The sequence below is a fragment of the Ceratotherium simum genome, chromosome 19 (genome assembly GCF_057802395.1).
Source record: "Ceratotherium simum simum isolate JZ-2026a chromosome 19, ASM5780239v1, whole genome shotgun sequence".
Taxonomy (NCBI): Eukaryota; Metazoa; Chordata; class Mammalia; order Perissodactyla; family Rhinocerotidae; genus Ceratotherium; species Ceratotherium simum.
In genome coordinates, this window is record NC_141918.1 from 31,888,624 (window position 1) to 31,908,613 (window position 19,990).

General features: G+C 43.9%; 1 protein-coding gene across 3 annotated transcripts; it reads right to left on the reverse strand.

Moving 5' to 3' along the window:
• Positions 1-1,119: 1,119 nt before the first annotated feature.
• ZBTB24 (zinc finger and BTB domain containing 24) lies at positions 1,120-17,901 on the reverse strand. Of its 3 annotated transcripts, none has more exons than XM_004422203.3 (7): positions 17,727-17,901; positions 16,084-17,066; positions 13,464-13,631; positions 12,874-12,957; positions 12,102-12,185; positions 4,580-4,661; positions 1,120-3,796 (listed from the first exon to the last, which is right to left on the reverse strand). In XM_004422203.3, exons 2-7 carry the CDS (start codon positions 17,036-17,038, stop codon positions 3,076-3,078), a joined length of 2,094 nt encoding a protein of 697 aa, XP_004422260.1. In that variant the 5' UTR covers positions 17,039-17,066; positions 17,727-17,901; the 3' UTR covers positions 1,120-3,075. The 3 variants fall into 3 exon arrangements, with proteins under 3 accessions (XP_004422260.1, XP_087300109.1, XP_087300111.1); XM_087443983.1 differs by lacking the exon at positions 17,727-17,901 and adding an exon at positions 17,442-17,714; XM_087443985.1 differs by lacking the exon at positions 13,464-13,631.
• Between the last annotated feature and the right edge of the window lie 2,089 nt (positions 17,902-19,990).

The following is a 19,990-nucleotide window of genomic DNA, read 5'->3' on the forward strand; positions in this document are numbered from 1 at the left end:
TCCTACTTTTTGTGCACCATGATATGGAAGACATTTGAGAAGCACTAGGATAAGATACAGACCTAATACACTGGACTTCACTCCTGGCCTCTTGCAAAGACTCAAAATGTGGCAGATGTTATTACTCCAATTGATGAAAACCTAGATGTAAGCATCTATAATGAGAATCTCGTTGTATTCCTCAGCATTATTTAACGGGTTGCTCACATTTACAACGTAAGAACCAACTGCAGAAAATACACAGAGTAGAGGTAGGAAGATGAGTTTCAAGAAACACAGGGGCAAGCACGAGACTAACTTACTCAGTGGCAAGAGCTCATGTCTCCCCAAGGCTGGCCCTCTGCTGAAAGAAAACCAGAGAGATGCACCTTCGAAAGTCGAGGTCATTTCAGTAGCCTGAAAGCATAATATTCTACTATTTCCCAAGAAGTACGATTTGTATTCTGCACTTGTTAAAACAATTTTAAAAATTGTGCAAGTTTAGTACAAAATGAGCTGTGGAACTGAGCCAGTGACTTCTCCAAGACACAATGGAAACATTTTTCCATACATGACATTTCCTTTGGGTACAGTCACTGAACTTTAAAATTCAGGATTTCATCCAAAGGGGCAGAATGTGTATTTGAGTCACAGAAGAGAGCCTAGATTTATCAAGCTATCATTTTCTCCTTTCCCTTTGACACCTCGTAAAGAACCCAGCAGTCTTCCAGAAGATATTTTTATGACTGAGACTGGCTCTCGAGCTAGAAACAGGCAGGCCTGTGCTGTACAATACAGGAGCCCCCAACCACATGTGGCTATCAAACATGTGGCTAGTGTGACAGAGGAACTGGGTTTTAATTAATTTTAATTTAAAAACTGATACTGGTTTCAATTATTGAAAAAAAAATTAAGTACATCTGCAACTACTTGAATGTGAATCTAGGTGTTCAACTGTAAATTGTATGAACTCTAAATATAGATCAAGTATGTCCAATGAACATTAGCATCCAAATTGAGTATACACTAAGTGTAAAATACACACCAGATTTTGAAGACTTACTGTGAAAAAAAGGATGTAAAATATCTTAATACATTTTTATATTGATTACATGTTGAAATGATACTATTTGGCAAATGTTGGATTAAATAAACTATTTTATTAAAATTAATTTCATCTTTTTATGTTTTTAATGTGGCTACTAGAAAATTTAAAATTACATATGCGGCTCACATTATATTTCTCTTAGCACAGAGGTAGACTGTCATCAAGCTAATTAAACTTGACTTTATAGTCATGTGACTGTATATCCTGAATAATTATCCAGCTATCCAAGAGTGAGTTGTTAAAAATTCATTTACTTTAATACTATGTGTCTCCTGGAGAAAATGTGGGCCAGTAGGCTTTGAAAAGCTGGTAAAGTCTTTGCATTTTAAGAATTAGGTTAAAATAAATAGTTTAAATGACTAAGTGAAGAACCTGAAATAATTATTTAGGGCATAACTGTATTTGTAAAAACTATACCTTTGCTCTAATCAGGCCTGATTTAACATTACTTTGGTTGATACATATAAGATAAATCATTTTGGAAATTCTATGAATTATATACAATAAAATAGAGTTTGGCAAATATGTTAGAAAAATGCCTTCATCTTCTCTCAAACCTGAACAATTTTCTATTACTTTAACCTCCAAAAAACTTATTTGATTCGGGTGGACATCAAAGATGTCTAAAACAAGGAAACAAGTAACTGATGTGAAGACTGTTAATTTTAGGGTAGATTACCCCTATTCTCCACCAGCATTATGTAAATTTACATATACTAGTGCTCACCTTCTTTTCTCAAAAATCCTCTACCAGTTTACTTGAAAGAAAGCAGTCACAGTATTCAATAAAATATGCTAACCTAATATAACCAATAAAATATGAAAACCTAACCCAAACAATTTAATCTTTTGATGATTATTTAAAATCATACAATGATTACAGACACATGCTGCCTATTAAGTCTCTGAGGCTCAAAATTATTTTTAAGATTAGGAGAAGAATATTTACTTTTAAAAATGATGTGTCCATTTTGTGGCTACTTTCCAATAAAAATAGATTTTAAGTTCCCATCTCCAGAAAGTTATCAGACACCATACACAGATCAACATTTTCAGAAATCAATTAGAATTCAGTAGAGTATATTTAACACAAATTACACTGAATAAAATTTTATATTCCAGGCTAATTAAGAAAGCTTTAACTTCATCATGAAGATCAAATATTGATGACAAAATTCAGAATTTATTTGGGGTGAATACCTTGACCCAATTTCATACTTTAATTAGACTTTCTAATTAAATTTTCAATAACCTGCTTTTAAAAAATATGTAAATCTGTTTCTCAGAAAAGTTGAATTCAGAATTTTAAAAATAATCTTATACTTTTGGCTTTCTTGTTCTATGAATTTTGAGTTAAAATAGACATTTAATTTGTATGTCTTTGAATCTATCTTAAACGTGACATGATGAGCCCATCATACCACACAAATATTAAATGTTGAGAGTTACTATGTCTGGGGATTGGAAGTTATTAAAAGGAGAGATTCCCTAAAGTTGTGATCTGTCTTACTCAGCCCTGACTTGTCTTATAGTGGCAATTGTGTTGCCTTAGAGATGAGAAAGTGAAACCAACCACTCTACCCAATTCAACGTATGACTTGCTTTGTTCTAAAAAATAAAAAATATAACTGGAAAGGTCAGCAAGACCATAACCTATGGCTGTGAACATTTAATACTTACAGAAAAGTCTAAATCAATGCCCCTAAAGAAAAATTACACAAGTCTTTAAGAGATGTAGTAGATGAAAAGGAAAGCCATTCATCAGTATTGAAATACTAAATCCAAATCAGTACTTTATATAAGACATGATACACACATCCTGCTGCCCGGATGGAAAGCATTGTAACTGTCAGCTAGTTATCACATCTCTGTAAGGATCTGTAAGTGAGAGTCTCACAAAGCCCGACTTCAAGCACACAATCCAGTTATGGCTGTTATGGCTGGCTTATGGAGAAGAGACTGACAGAGCAGTCAAACACGTTTTCAGGTCAGCTCTGCTCCTGGCTAAGCCGTGTGGGCTGCGGCACGTGGTGGGTGGGCGGCAGCGGAGCAGGCTCCTGTGTCAGCTGCAGGTGCTGAGCTGGATCTGAAGCACTTGCTAAATGGAGCTCTCCTGTTTGCTCTTGATGGGCGTGAAGATGTTCCAAGGTTTCCTTGGAGAGTGTGATTACGTGCACCGGCTCAGTCTGTGAGGGTTCCATCTGGCTTTCAATCATATCGAGGCTCTGAATGTGTTCTGTTTGCTCCTGTTGAGCTGAAAGAATTAAATTCTGCAGCTGTTCTGGCTGTTGCGTGAGGAGGGTGAGATTAGCAGCCTGGTCTGCGGTCATGTTCTGGGAACTCTCTGAAGCGACAATGCTGATTCCTTGGCTAGGACCAGGCATGAAATTGATGTTATGCACAGAATCAGTCACAAGAAGCTGAATTTCCTGCTCTCCGGAGGTGGAGAGTTGATATGGCTGCAGCTGAAGAATATTTCTGACCTCTTCAGTAGTAGTATTGCCGGAAACGCTGTTGGCATCGGACACCTGTTTCTCTTTGCTATGGATTTTCAAGTGAGCCTTCAAGTTGTCTAAGCGAGCAAACTGTAAGTTACACTCAGGGCAGGAGAAAGGCTTTTTGCCCGTGTGTAGAATGCAGTGTCTCCTCTTGGCACTGGAGTCCGAGAAGGATTTGCCACAAATGCCACAGGAGTATGGCTTTTCTCCTCTATAAGAAAATATATATTTTATATTAAAAACAGAAAGATCTGTTTATTACTTCCTGTTTATTTAGGGAGAAGCACTCGAGAATAGAGGAAAATTAACTTGACCAGGAGTCATAAGTCACGAGTTCTCCGACTAACTTAAGGAACTGGAGCGAGTCACAACTTCCATGAGCTTCAGTTTCTAATCTTAAAAAACAAAAGGTGGGGGTGGTGTTTCAGGAAGGGCGGTGGATGAGGCTGGGCTAGGCGTGATAAAATTTTATGATTCCATAATCTTTATTTCAGATAAGAAAGTAAACATTTATATATTAAAATACAATTTTTTGTTTTGTTTTAGTTCTCACAACTAAATATTAGACTCTAATGGCCAAATAAATATATATGATCATTTCAATATTAAAAAACTGAATAGCCCCTAATTATTTGTGATGCTGTTAGAAGGACTACTAAATCCAATCTGGAAGTGAGTTGTATGAACAAAAACATTATTCAGAAAACATTAAATTTAATATTTATTTTTGAAGATTTAAGCTTTGGACCAGCCCTCAGCCCAAAATCAAAATTCAAGAAATGAAATCAATAACGCAATCTTTTGCTGGCCAGAATCAGTTTTCTTGATTTTGCATGAGGAATTTCTTTATTGAAAAGATAAAATAATAAAATACACAGAAAATTCTACCAGAGTAATAATTTGGGGAAAAGAGCTGTATAGGTAACATATGTCACCCTACTGAACACCAGGGTTGAATGAGGACACCACAAGAGAAACATCTGCAAAACTTTACCGATGGATCCTGATGTGGGTCTGCAGAGAACTCTTTGCTGTGAAAGATTTGCCACAGATTTCACAAGTAAATGGCTTCTCACCTAAAAAAGGCAAAGTCTTTAGAAATATACACTCAACATAAAACAAAAAGCAAAACTCACTCCATAGTTTCACAATATAAAAAAGAAGAAAAGCAACACCGCTAGAATCCTCAAAAAGCAGGAATGAATGAAGCACTCAACAAGCACCTACTATGCACCTGAGCACTGTGTGGATACAGAGAAAGCGTAAGGTATGGTTCTTTTCCTTAAAAACTTAAAAACCGAAACAAGGAGGTGAGTGAGTCCTTTACGTAGGAAACAAAGGAACACACCACACTTACTCCTGTACAATCTACCCTTAGGTAACTGACATGCTCATACCTTACTGCCTGGTTAGGCAGCCCTCTTGACCTTCATAAGGACCCCTGTGCACTGGGTGACTTACATATTACTCATGTTTCTATCTACCCTCCAACTGCAGCCTGACTCCGACCACTTCTCACCGCCTCCTCTGATACCCCTAGTCCAGGCCACTGCCGTCTCTCTGTAGCAGCCTCCTAACAGGTCTCCCCACTTTGGCTCCTGCTTGTCTGTCGTCCACAATCAATGCAGCAACCAGAGTGATCCTTTAGGCAGCCAGACCAGTTCAAGCATCTGCTGCAAACACTTTAAAGGCTCCCTATCCCCATCCCGATATAAAAACCAAAGCCCTGGGCATACAAAGAATCCCAGATCTGTCCGCCCACTCCCATTCCTCACCCCAAACCTACCCACCCTCATCAGGCACTCTCCCCTAGTTCACCGATTCAGACTTGCAGGCATCCTGAAGAGGCACTGAACACCTCACTCCAAGGAAGCCCAGCTCAGGGCCCTCGTGCTCAGCCAGCCCTCTCCCTGGTATGTCTCCCCCAGGGGGTCTCTCTCCACACTGCCTCCAAGTCTCTGCTCAAATGTCACTTTACCAGAGAGGCTTCATCAGTACCGGTCCACCCCCAATACTTCTTAGTCCACTGCCTTGAGTTAGTTTTCCCACAAGGCTGTTACCACCTCATATACTATACATATTGTTTACTCTCTCTACTCGTAGTACCCCAGTGCCTAGAATTGGGCCTGGCACACTGTTCCAGAAATCCTGTTGAATTAATGAATTTCACAGAGTGGAACTAAGGCCCACACAGGATGTTGTGACTGCCCCAGACCCCACTATGAATTAATAAAGCTTCGAAAAGCATTTATTCAGCATTAGTTTGTATACTGCACACAAAATAACAGACTGTCATGCCTTCCAGAGACAAAATTAAGTGATCCTAATGCAGGCAAAGGAACTATGAATTTAAAAAAAAAAGAAAAGAAAACAAACAAAATCCAGCTTAGCTAGAAAACAGCAAGAGATGAGCGCATTTGAAGTGGAGGATGGTCAGGTAGCTTTCCTTTCACAGCATCTACTGGAAAACTCAGGCTAGACATTCTTCCAAGCTCCACCTAGGCAGAAGACACTTGTGACAACCTGCATGAGTCTGCATCTTTGCATCAATAACTCTTACCACTCCAAAGGTTAAAACCAGGCCACTGCCATTATCTTTCAATAGCTTTCCAAATCAGAGCTGGGGCCTACTCTGATCTCGGTCTATCTTCTCCCTCTCCAGATTCAAAGACTGAGGACCTGCTCTGTTTGCTTGTCACTATAAAGTTCTGTGTGGGAAACACATCCAGCAATGCTAACTTTATCATTCAATTCCATCTGGGTTTGGGTTTACAACATCTCAGCAAGTCTTTCTGTTGGCAAATGTTTTAAATAATGGAAATTCTTTCCTGGAACATCCTCCAGGACAGTAAGAAGACAAACCTTCCTAGCCACGGTGAATCTGTGGAAAGTCTTCCTACTCCTCTGGTTTCTGATCTGTTCTGGTAAGAGTTACACAGCTTGACTGCCTTCAGTGGAGTGACCCAGCCCTTCCTCAGTTTATTCACTTCTAAAGCACTGATACACCATCAACAAAGTATAGAGCCAAGAACAAAAGACATGCTCACTGCCTCAAAAAGAATGTACAGTCGATCTGAGAAGATAAGATACATGTAGTAATCAAGTAATGTGGGGCTGTATTTGACTAAACATTAAAATGAGAGGTATCAACAATACTGAGTGTGACAAGATGATGGATGTGGAGGAGGCAGGGTCTGGCTAGAATGGAGCGAGGCCTGGGTCAGGTACTAGGATAAACAGCACTGCCAAAAAGCAGCTGTTGGAAATGACCACACAATGTGGACAAAGAGGTACAAGGATTCACTCTGAGGAGTGGTGGAGCTCAAAGGTGAGACCAGGCCACAAAAAGCCGTAAATTCCAGGCAGAGGACCTGTGGAACTTCTGGAAGTTTCCAGCAGAAGAACGACATGACAAAAGTACTATGAAAAAAACATGGGAATGATGGGTAGGGTGGGCTGTAGGCAGCAGGACCAGGCAGGAATGCCTGTAATAGTCTACACATGAAGTGCTGAGGCCTGGACCAGGGGGTGCAGGAGGCAGATGGAGAGGAAGGAAAAAAGGTGAGGGGACAGGGCCTGGGTGGCAGTAGGGCCAGAGGGTAGTTTGTTATAGGAGGATTACACAACGGCAATTAAAGGAAAGGCAGAGACACAAGACCTACAGGTCCCAACAAGGAGGATGCTGACAGAAATATCTAAGTAACTCAAGGGTTTCCTTCCAGACCCTCTTCTCAGCAGTATACGCCACCAACCCCACCCTGATGACTTGTAAATCCCCATCTCAGCTCCAGACAGTACTGACTACTGGGGGCTTGTTGAGTATCACAGCTGATTTCCCACTGCCATCAGCTCAAACCTGGAATGACTTTCTTGGTTAATGGCTGCACCATCCAGCTCCTGCCCCAGCCAGGCCCAACAGTCACATGACATCCTCTGTGCACTCTGCGTTCACATTCAATTGGCAATCCAGTTCTGTACATTTTAATTCCTAAAACAGCTGCTTTGTTTTTCTCTAAAAATCACCCATGTTCATTCTAAAACACTCAAATAATATTGAAAAGTACGAAGTATTGAAAAACCACTCCAGAGCCCCCTCTTGAGGTAGCTACTTAACACTGCGATGAACATCTTTACGGACATCTCTTGGTGCATATACACACGTAAGTATACAGTTTACACCACGAGACCATCTAGTGCATGCTGGTCTGTAATGTCAAATAAAGCCACGCCACCATTTTAAAAGTGTGTTGTTTCCACTGTGTATCTTGTCCAAAATTTACCTAACTAATCCCTTACTGACGGACATTTAAGTAATTTTTAAGCTTGTGACATTACAACAATCCTGCTTATGATGAATATCCTCATGCAAACATCTTTTCACAATTGGGCAGTTTACATTTTGATGCATATTGTCAAAGTTCTTTCCAGAAAGTTCCCAAATTTATTCCCACCAACAGAACATAAAGATGTCCATTTCCTCAGATATTTGCCAATCTAATGGGCAAAAACAAGTGCACATTTCTTTTTCTGTGACAATTAATGCAGTTAACATCGTTTTATACATCTACTGGCCATTCTCGTGTCGTCTTCTGTGATGTGCCCTTCATGTCTCCTGCCCAGTTTTCTGCTGGGGTCCTCACTCTTTCATATTTGGGATATTAATACTTTGTCATGTTTGCAGTGACTATTTTTTCCCCAGACTAAAAATCTCTTAAGTACATCTCTTCCTTCCACTCTCTTAACCCGAAGGCCTTCATCTTTCTTCCCCAATGAGCCGGCTAACTGGCTCATCCCCAGGACCTTCCCTCTCTGACCATCTTCCTGGTGCTGCCTGAGTCCTTTTCAATACACAAATCAAAATATACCTTCTCTCTGCTCAGAGATCTCCCCCGCAGCTGCCTTCGCCATGGATCTGCCCCCTGTTGGCAATCTCAGCCTAGCTGCTCACTGTGGAACTCCTCACTGCGGCCCTCGGATGCTGGCCTGTCACATCCTCAAGCCCCGCACACCCTGTTCCTGTCTGGGAACACCTCTTCCCACTTCCTCTGTCCATCCAGCACTTACTGTGGCCTCAAGATCTGGGTCTTTTCTCTGGGGTGCTCTCCCAGATCTTCCCAGGGAAAGCGAATCATTTCCGTCACTGTGTTCACTCTACTGAGGCTCTTAGCCCGCTGTACTGACATTCTCACTAGATCACGCGTGGACTCTGTAAGGGTATGTTATGGTGAGGGGCCCCCAGATCTCACAAAGATGGGGATGAGCAACTTAATGGATGGTCTGGAAATCCAGGAGGAGATTTAGGAAGCTACGAACCCAATCCAACAGAACGAGGCTATGAATGAAAGCTGTGACTTCACTACCTTTACGATGTCTTACTAGGCAGGGCATCTGCATGTGAGCGGGAGCCCTTAGGGCAGAACCAGTGTTTACCTAACACCATCCAACGGACAGGGACACTGAGGGCTGGGACTGTATTGGGGGGTCAGAGGTCACTCACCAGGCTTCTCCACCGCCTGGGCTAATTCCCTGAACTTGCCCCCAGCTCATCAAGCACTCTTCTGATCACTAACTTGGTTTTCAGGTAAACTGATGTCAGGAAGGCGGTACTGCAGGCAACAGAAAGGTGTAGTCCCTCTGTTAAGTTAATGCATTCACTGGTCTATCAGTCGTGAGACTGGCTTGGCTTGGCTCGGTCCCTGTCAGCCTGCCAGCTGCAGGTACAGGGATAAGGTCTGAGCACCAGAGCCTGAGCTGCAGCCACCTCACGGGCACTGCCCGTCTGCCTGACACCTTGCCTCCATTTCAAGACGCATCCATCTCCCCCACTGAAGATGCTCTCTTAGGGAAGAGAACATCTCTGATTTATCTTTGACTACCTGTGCTTGGCACAGGACACCTAACCCAGAGAGAGTTTACATTAAAGAGCTAAGAGGTGACAGTCTCGGTTTTCCAACTGAGCGTGGCCCCTGCTGTTGCACTTGGTGCTTCTTGCCCTGGCCCTCTGGGCATGACCTGCCTGCTAAGGTGTGTTCACACCACTGTCTGCGGAGGTGAGCGCCAGCTCCGCCAGGCAGCCTCTTCAAAACCTTCCACTCTGCCCGGGGAGCAGGGAAGTGGCATACCAACACTTTCAGCACCAACATCGTGCACACTCTCTGTGCTAGGGACAGGTGGGTCACAGTCCTTGCCCTCAAAGAGCCCAATTTGTTAATGGCTTTGACTTCTTTTCTTATTTCTAAGTCATACAAACCACTTGACAGAGTGCTTTTTGTCTCTTTTTTTTTTGTCACATATCTTCCACTTTCCTTTACTGCTTCTCCTCAAAGTAGACAGGTGGAGAAGAGTTTGCTGGGATTATAGAGAGAGGACCTCAGTTCCTTTTCACGCCCACTTCAAGGCCTACCTCTCCTCATAAAGACCAGGAGCCTCAAGTACACCTTATATACTCAGAGGACAAAACTAAGATGAAATGTCTCATCTCCGACTACTCAACATAACCAAGGCACCTCAGCTCTCCTCCACCTCCACGCCCTCCCCTGGTATTCTCAGCACAGCTTCACATGCTACTTACAGGCCGGTGTGGAAGCACATAAATTTCTCGTGCCTGCACGTCTCCCCTGAATTCCAGACTCAAACATCCAGCTGCCTCCTCCACATCTGCACTTGGATGTCAAATAGACATCTCAGACCCACGTCCAACACCTAACTCTGGATTTGTTCCTCCCAGTCTTTTCCAGTTTCTCATCCTTCCAGCTGCTTCTGCCTCCCCCTTCTCTCACCCCCGACATCCAATCATGAGCAAATCACACTGACAATTCCTTCAGAATACATCCAGAATTAGACACTCGTCACCACTTCCACTGCTAGCACGCTGTACCAAGCCCCTGATTGTTGCAACAGCCTCCTAACGGGGCCTCCACCCCGCCTCACCCCACCCAACATGGTAGCTGGGGGGATCCTATTAAATTCTAACACATTGTGTCACTCCTTTCATTAAAGTCCTCTCACTTAGAATAAAATCCAGAGTCTTTCCTGTGGACTCGAAAGTTCTGAAGCCTGAACGAACACTAACATTACCTGGGGAACTTTTACAGATGTCAATTCTGAGGCGCTACCCCCGATCAATTCCATCTGAATCTCTGGGGCTGGGACCAGGCTTTTTCTTTTTTAAAACTTCTCAGGTGACTGAAGCACCCAGCTAGGCTGAGAGCCCCTGCACCACATGGACTCCAGCCGCCTCTGGTGTCCACCTACCCCACTCCTTCCTATTCCCACCTCCCTGGCTCTGCCACGGCCACTCCTGCCTCCTGACATTTCTCCAGCATCTCAGAAACTCTCCCATCCCAGGGGTCTGCCCCTGCTGTTCCCTCTGCCTGGGAAGCTCTTCTCCTGGATAGCCACAATGGCTTGCTTGCTCCCCACAGCATTCAGATCTGCACCCAAGATGTCACCCCATCAGTGAGGCCTTCCCAGACAAGCCTGCACAGAGGAGGGCAGCTTCCCTGCCTGCACCAGTCCCGTTCCCCTGCATTTAGTTCTTCATAGCACGGACCCCACCTAACATGTCACGCAGTCATTTGTTCTTTGTCTTCCCTGTTCAGATGTTAGCCCCTCAAGAGCAGGGGCTCTGTCCATCTCATTTACCGCTGTATCCCCAGGATCAAGAACAGTGCCTGGTACCCAGTCACTGTTCCGTACGTATGTATTAAATGGATGATTTAAATTTCACAGAACCTATAATGATAATGTCTGTAGAAAGACTGTACAGAGATCCATTTTCATAAAACTCATACCCTATGAGACATTTACTTTAAGAAAGTAAATGACTTTACGGAGAAAAACTTGCATTTTTAAAAAAATGTCCAAAGCACATAAACCAATCTGATATATAATTTTAGTAGACAATTTAACAGAATCATTAAATAATCAACTTACAATAGAAAGCTTTTCTTAGAAACTATCTAACAGGTTTATTTTTAAGAAGTGCTCCTTATCAAAAGGTTCTAAAAGGCCCACATTTTTACTTTTCTGATCTGAAATGAAAGAATTTGACCTCCCCTAATCGATCTTGCCTCCTCGTCATCCCTGATGCTGATTTTTCTGGAGGTGGCGATGCTTAAGCTTTAAGTACTGGTTTTAGGGGAGAAAGCGGAAAAACCCTCAGTGTCTATAATACCTTTGTGTATGTTTCAAAATTTTCTAAAAAATTTTTGTGATAATCTTCAATGTTGAAGTCAATTAAGAGTGAAACACAGAACCAGACTCAGACTGCACCATTTTGCAGTATTAAATGAATTTCACGTATGAACAGTGCTCAGTAAGTGCTCTCTGTTTTACTAACCTACAGAGACGTGATTTCCCCACAGAATGATGTTGACTGCGTTCTGCCTTGGACTCATAAAATTCCCACCCAATTTACACAACTGCAGTCTGAGCAGTGGACTCAGAGTACTTCATTCCTCACTCTCCTGAAAACATCAAGTGTACTGGAAAGAGAGGGCGAGCTGGACTTTTACCTGTGTGTGTTCGTAGATGTTTCTTTAGCTGCGACACATCCATGAATTTGCGATGGCAGTGGTTGCATTCCGGTAATGAGTGGCCTTGTCGCAACAATAAAAAAAGTGTCAGTGCATATATGCTCTCCCTGCATTTCTTCAGTGATCTGTGTTAAAGCACTTCCCTGAAAAATAATCACTTTAAATATGGCACTTTTAATAAAACAACAATAATTTTTTTATTAATCTGGTAACAGTCAATATTTTCCTGTGCATCTCAACTCACTGCTTCCTCAAGAGAGCTGGGACCTTTCCAATCTCCCTAAATGTTACCTCCCTTTTCCCTCGAAGCACTGACGTGACTGTGGCCATTGATCTCAAATGACACTCCCCACCCCAACTCATTTCTTATCAGTTGTTAGGAAAGAAAAAAGGACAATGGGTAGAGCCAGGAGGGAGAAAAGCCTGAACTGACAGCTATGAGGTGGTGACGTCTCTGTCCAGGCCCCACTAACAACCGATCAACTGGTGCCCTCTCAGTCAAGTGGCACTTCTGAAAGATACCAATTCTGCAGGGTTTTTGTGTGTTGCACCAAATCTGTAGTATAAAAATTAAATACAAATCACATGGTAGTAGGGAATAACACAAGGACATCTAATTTAGATTGCTTTTTACAACTCTTTTCCCTAAATACTCATTCATCGTCTACAATATGAAACTAGTGTTTCAGAAATAGTTTGTGTTTGCATTTCTGCCCCACCCACCAATCCAGATTTTCTCATTTTATTGTACCTGTATGAACTCGGTAATGGCTCTTTAGTTGTCTTTTCTGGCTGAAATATTTTCCACACTGATCACAGGTAAAAGACTTCTGTCCTGCCAAATAAAAAACAAAACACTAAAACATGTGAAAAAGTATAAAGAACCAGAATGCTCACTAATAAGGTAAATACCAGTGGGCCCAGGTCCCCATTTTTATAAATGATACAAATGACTTGTCTACAAACCCAAATGCCTTCAGAGTCTACTACAGTAACATAAATGTACAACAGTACGTAAGGCAACAGGGAGTGGTGGAGTCTAGGGTAAAACTGGAGAATCCAAGTTTCCCCCCAAGGCATCCAAAGTAAAATAATTCTAAACTCTGGTGGTTAAACCACGTTTGCACACTGAACTTCTGGCAGCCAGCTGATAAGCCCTAGTTTAAGGCTCGATGCTGTGCAGAACTCTAAACTACACTCTGACAGTTGCATAATTCTGTCCTCCAATGACACCATGTGGGAAATGATACGAGGCTGAGAAATCACCATTTGGATCCTGTAACGCCCACCCTGGGAATGGGAGCCTGGTGGCAGTCGGCCCTCTGGTGCAAGCCCGGCTACCTGAGTGTAGGCTCATGTGCTCCAGCAGCGAATGCTTGGTGGTGAGAGCCTTGCTGCACACGCTGCAGGTGTACGGCCGCTCGCCCGTGTGCATCCGGGTGTGGACCTGCAGGGAGTGCTTCTGGGCAAAGCCTTTTCCACACTCATTACATTTGAAAGGTCGCTCCCCTGGAATAAGAGCCCCAGAACCATGGTGTAAGCAAGAATCTCCACATCTTTCTGTTCCCTCCCAAATTACAATGACAACAAAGGGATTTTTCTTAAAAGGCACATGTCCAAAAGGCCAATGAACAGGAGAGACAACATCAGCAATAAAATTCTGCAAGCTGGACTAGACGAATCTGCTGCCAGCAGAGAGTGGCGCTGAGATACAACCTAATTTTTAAGACTGAGCCTCCATAAGGCTCAGGAATTGGTGGCACCTGTTTTCTCTGAAAACGCGGGTAAGGAGCATAAATGACACTGTTTCAAAGGTAGGTAGACCCCCCAACTCAGATCCAGACTCCCACCCATGCAGCCCGGAGACGGACCCTATACCAACAGAAGATGGAGACTGCTCTCTGCAGCGGGTAAAATGAAGGGTCTCTGGCCTAGGGGTCTCTGATCAGAGGTCTCCAGGCACAGTGCAATGGGACTACCACACGGAGGGCAAGTCAAAGTTTATGTCTGAGATGATGAGAGCACCCCCCACACCCACCTTCTTCCCCGCCCCACTCTAGACACTGGCAGCCAGGCCTACAGCCCCCGAGTGGGAGAGTGGAGTGTCTTCACCTAGAATGTGAAGGGCCGAGGTACGAAAGCTGAAGCTGGATGCCAGGCATCAGCAAGGAAGTGGCGGCCAGCCACGTCACCCTCAGCCAGGCCGCTGTCTACAGGCCCTCTTCACACCCGCAGACCTGCTAGTAGCTTTTAGAAAACCATTCTTACGTACGATTATGATTTTTTAAAAAAATCACCATTCAAGGAAGGATTTTAGTAGTTGAAACAGATACCAGAACAAACAAGAAAAAAAGCAACTTGCAGAAAACAGAAACTGCCCCAGGTGAGGAAAACATTAAAACCTAACAAATAAGTAAACATGATCATTACCTGCTCACAGAGGTAAGACATTACATTGTGAAACAGAAAGAGGATTCTAATAAAATTTAAAAAAAAATTCAGAGAAAAAAGAGCTCTTAGAAGTAAAAAAATAAGTAGAAATAGAAAAACTATAAGGGCGGAAAGAAAAAGTGGAAATCTCTCAGAAAGTAGAGCAAGAAGTGATGGAAAATAGAAGAGACAAGATAAGGAAGTTAAAGGATGGGTCTAGGAGGGTCCTGGACCAAACAGCAGGAGTTCCAGAAAGAGAGCACAGAGAAAACAGAGGCGAGAAATCGTCTATGAAATAACTCAAGAAAACTTTCTGGAACTGAAAAATATGAGCTTCCAGACCATATGGATCTCCTGGTATCCAACCAAATGGAAGAAAACAGTCCCACGCAATAACGATGCACTGCCAAATTTCAGAACACTGGGGGCAAAAGGGAAGGTCCTACATGTTGCTTTCCTTAACCAGTGTCATAAAACTATTTAACTCTTTAAACTATGCTTTATTACAGTTCAACAAATATTTCTCAAGTGTCTGCTTTGTTCAAAGAACCAGAATTCAGGGTTCTCAATCTATCTGTTAAAAACAGCAAGGCTCCAGACAATGAAATCAGCAGCTCTGGGGTTGGGGCCCAGGCACTGGTCGTTTCAGAAGTTCCCTAGGTGGTTCTAATGTGCAGCCAGACTGAGAACCACAGTGCTAGATGCAGCTGGCTCAGATGACAGGAAGCTGCTAGATAACAGAAGACTTAAGCCCCAGTCCCTATACTTAAGCTTACAATTAAGTAGAGCAGTATTTATGCAGTAACTACAATGGAACCTAAAGGAGAGTGAGTTAAGTGCGTAACAGAGGGCTCAAAGATGGAAGGGATTTCTGGCTAGGGCTGCACTGTCCAGTAAGGTGACCATTTAAATTAACTAAAATAAAATAAAAAATTCCTCAGTTCCTCAGTCACACTCACCACGTCAAGTGTTCAAAATCCACACGTGGCTAGTGGCCACCATACTGGACAGCACAGACATAGAACATTTCCATCCTCACAGAAGGGTCTCCAGGCCAGTGCTGGGCACTAGAGACTGAAAGGGAAGGCATTTACAGCTAGAAGGCTAAGAAAGTTGACCAGACAAACCTGGGCAAAAGCAGAGCTATGGTCAAGATGAGGAATGTTCAAGAGTCAGAAAGTAGAATAAATTTGGCTAGGGCTTGATACCTGGACATTAAAGCCTTGAACCAACAACTCCAAATAAGAAGAGGCGTTCTGGAATCAGGCTACCTGGGTTCAAACTCCCGCTCTGTCACTAAATGGATGATGACGGGGCAAGTTACTCAAGCTTTCTAGGACTTGGTCTCTTTATCTGTACAATGGGGATAACATCACCTATCTTGCAGGACTGTTGTGAGAATTAAATGCAATAGCATATAGAAAGGCTTTATTACAATGCCCATCACACAGAAATTGCACAATAAATGAAAGCTATTATTATCATTACTGTTCCAAAACACATTCCAATAAGCTGTGAAAGTGTAAATTACCCGTGTGGCTCCTCTGGTGGATTGCTAAAAAGTGATTGTACTTAAAGACTTTGCCACAGTCCTTACAACGGGCCTCAGCGCCACCGGGGCGCCTTCTCCTTCCACAGACCCTCTTGGCTGAACCCTGGTCATCTTCATCTCCAACAAGTTTGTAATCTTTAAGTTTGACGGACTTCCGAATCCTTCGCTTGCTGTACCGACTCTGGTTGTTCTGTCCATCCTGGGTCTTGGGATCAAGGTTCTCATCTTTTTCAGTGGGCATTTCCTCCCCTCTACCTGACTCACAAGCAGGCTCAGCTTCTTCCATTTCTTTTGCTGGAATCTGTTCATTCAGTAGGCGATTGTCTCCTTCTTTAACCACAAAGTTTTGTCTGTTCTGAACTGAATTGTTCACTCTCAGCTGTATTTCTTCCTCCGCAGCCACCTCTGATTTCCCCTCCTGCAAACTGTTGACTTTTCTTGGTCTTCCCCGTTTCCGCTTTGGAGGATCATTTTTCTTATTAGAAATAACAACCACTGGAGCACCAGCCATGTTCAAAGTTGGTGGCTTTGGGGAGCTGTGATTATTCTGAAAGTCTGTGTAAGCTTTTACCAGGTCATAGACTTTTAAGAACTGAGCAGTAGCCAGGATTTGTTCTGTACTTTTCTCACTGGCCTGGAGACAACCCGTGTAGATAAATTCCAGCAGGATACCAAATGTGTCTGCAACCATGCCTTCCAGCATATAAATGGACTGGCCAATCTCCCCCTCTTCAGCAAACATCATTGAGAAGTATTCACTACTAGCAGCGAGCAAGGCCTTGTGGGCTCGGAAGTGCACATTCTCCACGATTAAAGTAATGTCACAGAGAAAGCCTTTCTTCCTCTGATCCTCAAAACTGGCCAAGACAGTGTCACTGTGTGTGTCTGAGTATACAACAAGCTGCCCAGAAGGCTCTGATGGTGTTTCTGCCATTTTCTTTGGAAGCCAAGAAGGATTAAGCCTGAAATAGAAAATAATGTTTAAAAAAGAGGAAGCCTTGTCTAACAAGGTTAATCTCGGCCTGAACGAACCTACTATTCACGTCACATCGCTAACTGAATTTTATTATTTACTTCTTTAAAAAATCTACTTAAAAACGTAGCTTTGGATTCCCGTTTCTGTTGTACCATTACCCAGCTGCGTGAATCTGCAACATCCACGTTACCTCTCAGTGCTGTTTACTCCTCTGTAAAATGAAGGAACTGGGATCAACTATTTCTCAAGTCCTTTCCAGCACTAACTTTCCATAGTTGCATAAATATCAGAATGAAAACTACAGTGTCTCGATTTCACACATTATTAGCCATTCTGTCTGAAAAAAGCAAAGAAAACGTACACGCGCCAAGTGAATTTTGGGGTAGCCGCAATTAAATAACGGAAGGGGCAGCGGGCCTTGCTCTGGAAGGGCGGCGTGGATCGCCCAGGCTGGCAGAGTCCGTGCGCAGCACAGAGCGGCGGGGGGACGAGTCCCCGGAGCCCGCTGACCCGGGAGCGGGGCGCAGGCGAGCCCCCACCTCCAGGCCCAGACCCCTCGGGCCGGACCCGGGAGCGGACGGCTGGAGAGGGGTGGACACGGCCGCAGGTCCCGCGCCCACGGACGGCAGGCCCAGGGGGGACCTACCTCTCGGGGCTCCCGGCGGGGTCCGGATCGCGCCGGCCACCCGAAGGCCCGGCGGGCGTCCCCACGCCGGGCACCCCCGGCCCCCACCTCCGCCAGGCCCGCCGCTGGGGCTCCGGCACCGCTCCAGCTTCTGGCCCTGCACCGCCTCTACCTCCGCCAACCCGGAAGCGCCGGCGCCGGGAGCCGTCTGCGCGCGGACGCCGGACCACGTGGCCCGCGGAGGCGCCTCCGGCGGGGCGGGGCGGGGCGGGGCGGGGCCGGGCGGGGCCTGAGGTCCCAGGCAGATCTAGTGTTTGCGCTGAATTGCGGGCGGTGGACAGGAATCACGTTGTCACTCTGCAATTTTGGAAGTTTTATGTCATATTAGACCATTAACTTCTCACCGACACCTTAATCATTTTGTCTGTTCCCGGGCGCCGAACTTGGCGTTAAGGTCTCGAATGTGTGATAGATGAATGAAATCGCCTTTGCCTTCATCATCATCTAATGCTAATATAATAATAATGATTGTTATTTGCCTCCTAAATATTTTTCACATCTGCCTTCCCTTTTTCCTCCCCATTTCCAATGCCTTAGTCCAAGGCAGTGAAGACAGCGCTCTAGTCTGACAGATCTGGGTACTGAGTGACCTTGGGCAAGTTATGTATCCTCTCAACCTTGTTTACCTTACCTGTAAAGTGGAGATGTTAACACTAGTGCCAACTAGGTTGGGTTGGTGTGGGGTAAACAAGATTAAGTATGTAATGGGCTTAGTAAGTTCCTGGTTTAATTCACGTCTACTATGATTAAATTTTAATCATGATTTTTATTATCATTGGTATCATTATTATTATTCAGACTTTCATCATCTTTCTTCAAGAGATAATGATTAAAGGTTCCTAACTAGTCTTAGTTGCAGTGTTATTCCCTCCAACACACAGGAGTATGAGAGATCTCTCCAACTACAAATCACATCCAGAGACTGGAGTCACTCCTTGCTTAGAATCCATTGTGGCTCCCACATACCCTCCTGATAAAGGCCAAGGTTCTTGAGAGGTCTACAATCCCCACCCAAATCCAGTCTCCTCCTGCTTCTCTCTCCAACTATTTCAGCATTTTCTCCCAATTTATGTTTCACCACTACCTAATTGCTTATAATTTATCCCCCTCAACACAAACTTCCAGATCCCCAGCATGCCATGGATAGCCATCAAGATTTTGAAACTGAAGGTGTAATTACCAGCCTGGCTTTTAAAAAATTTTACCAGTTTTTATTAACATTAGCTCCTTCTCTGAAGTTTCCCCTTTGTCCTGAGTTGCCTCTAAACCCCAGAATTTGTCGGGGTCCAAGTGGGATGGAGGGCTCTGCCTGACTTACACACCAGCAGGAAGAGAAGTCGGTCTGAGGAGTTGACTGCCCTATTGTTTCTCACTGCCACAAAAAATGCAGTAAAAACACTGGTTCTCCACGGATCCTCAATCAACAGCTGAGAATGACTCATTGCCAACTTAAGCTGGGCACTCCCACTCCCTCACTCAGTCATTGCTCACTAGAGCACATGCTCTGTGAGGGGAGGCTGGATCTGGAGGAGCTTCCAGCATCAGCCACTCTCAGCAGAGACTAGACCTTTCTTCAGAGCAATTTTGTTTAGGATCCATGTTGACTTTTCTTGAATTATTTGTTGTCGTTGTTGTTTTTTTGGTTAAGGCCAGCTGGTCTACCTTCAACAGGTCTTCATAACTTTAAATCTTGCAGAGCAGGGTTCTGGGTGCCAATCATTCATTCAACAAATATTTATTCAGTGCTTACTAAGCGCCAGGCACGGTGTCAGGTGCTAGAGATACAGCAACTAACAAGGCCTTTGCCCTCATGAAGCTTTCATTCTACTAAGGGGAGAAAGGACAGGAATACAAGTAAACAAACACTATAATTTCAGAAAGTGTGAATTTTGTAAGGCGTAATGACGGAGACTGATGGGGGAAGTGAAGTCATGATGGGGTGACATTTGAGCCGAGACCTAAATGATATGGAGCCCGCTGTGTGAAGATCTGGAATAAGAATGTTTCAGGCAAAGGAAAAGCCAGCGTAAAGGCTCTGAGACTGGAAATGAGCTTGGTACTTTTGAGGGCCAGAAAGGCCTGTGTGGCTGGAGCACAGCAAACGAGGGGGAGAGTGGCAGGAGATGTGCTGGAGGTAAGGTTGCCAGATTTTGCAAATAAAAACATAGGACATCCAGTAAAATTTGAATTTCACATAAACAATGAATTATATATCATAGTACATT

Coding starts and splice junctions, on each gene's coding strand:
- ZBTB24 (XM_004422203.3), bottom strand. CDS start 17,038: ATGGCAGAAACACCATCAGAGCCTTCTGGGCAGCTTGTTGTATACTCA. Junction 12,958..13,463: donor GCACATGAGCCTACACTCAG/GTAGCCGGGCTT, acceptor TTTATTTGGCAG/GACAGAAGTCTTTTACCTGT. Junction 4,662..12,101: donor ACATCTACGAACACACACAG/GTAAAAGTCCAG, acceptor TGCCTTTTTTAG/GTGAGAAGCCATTTACTTGT.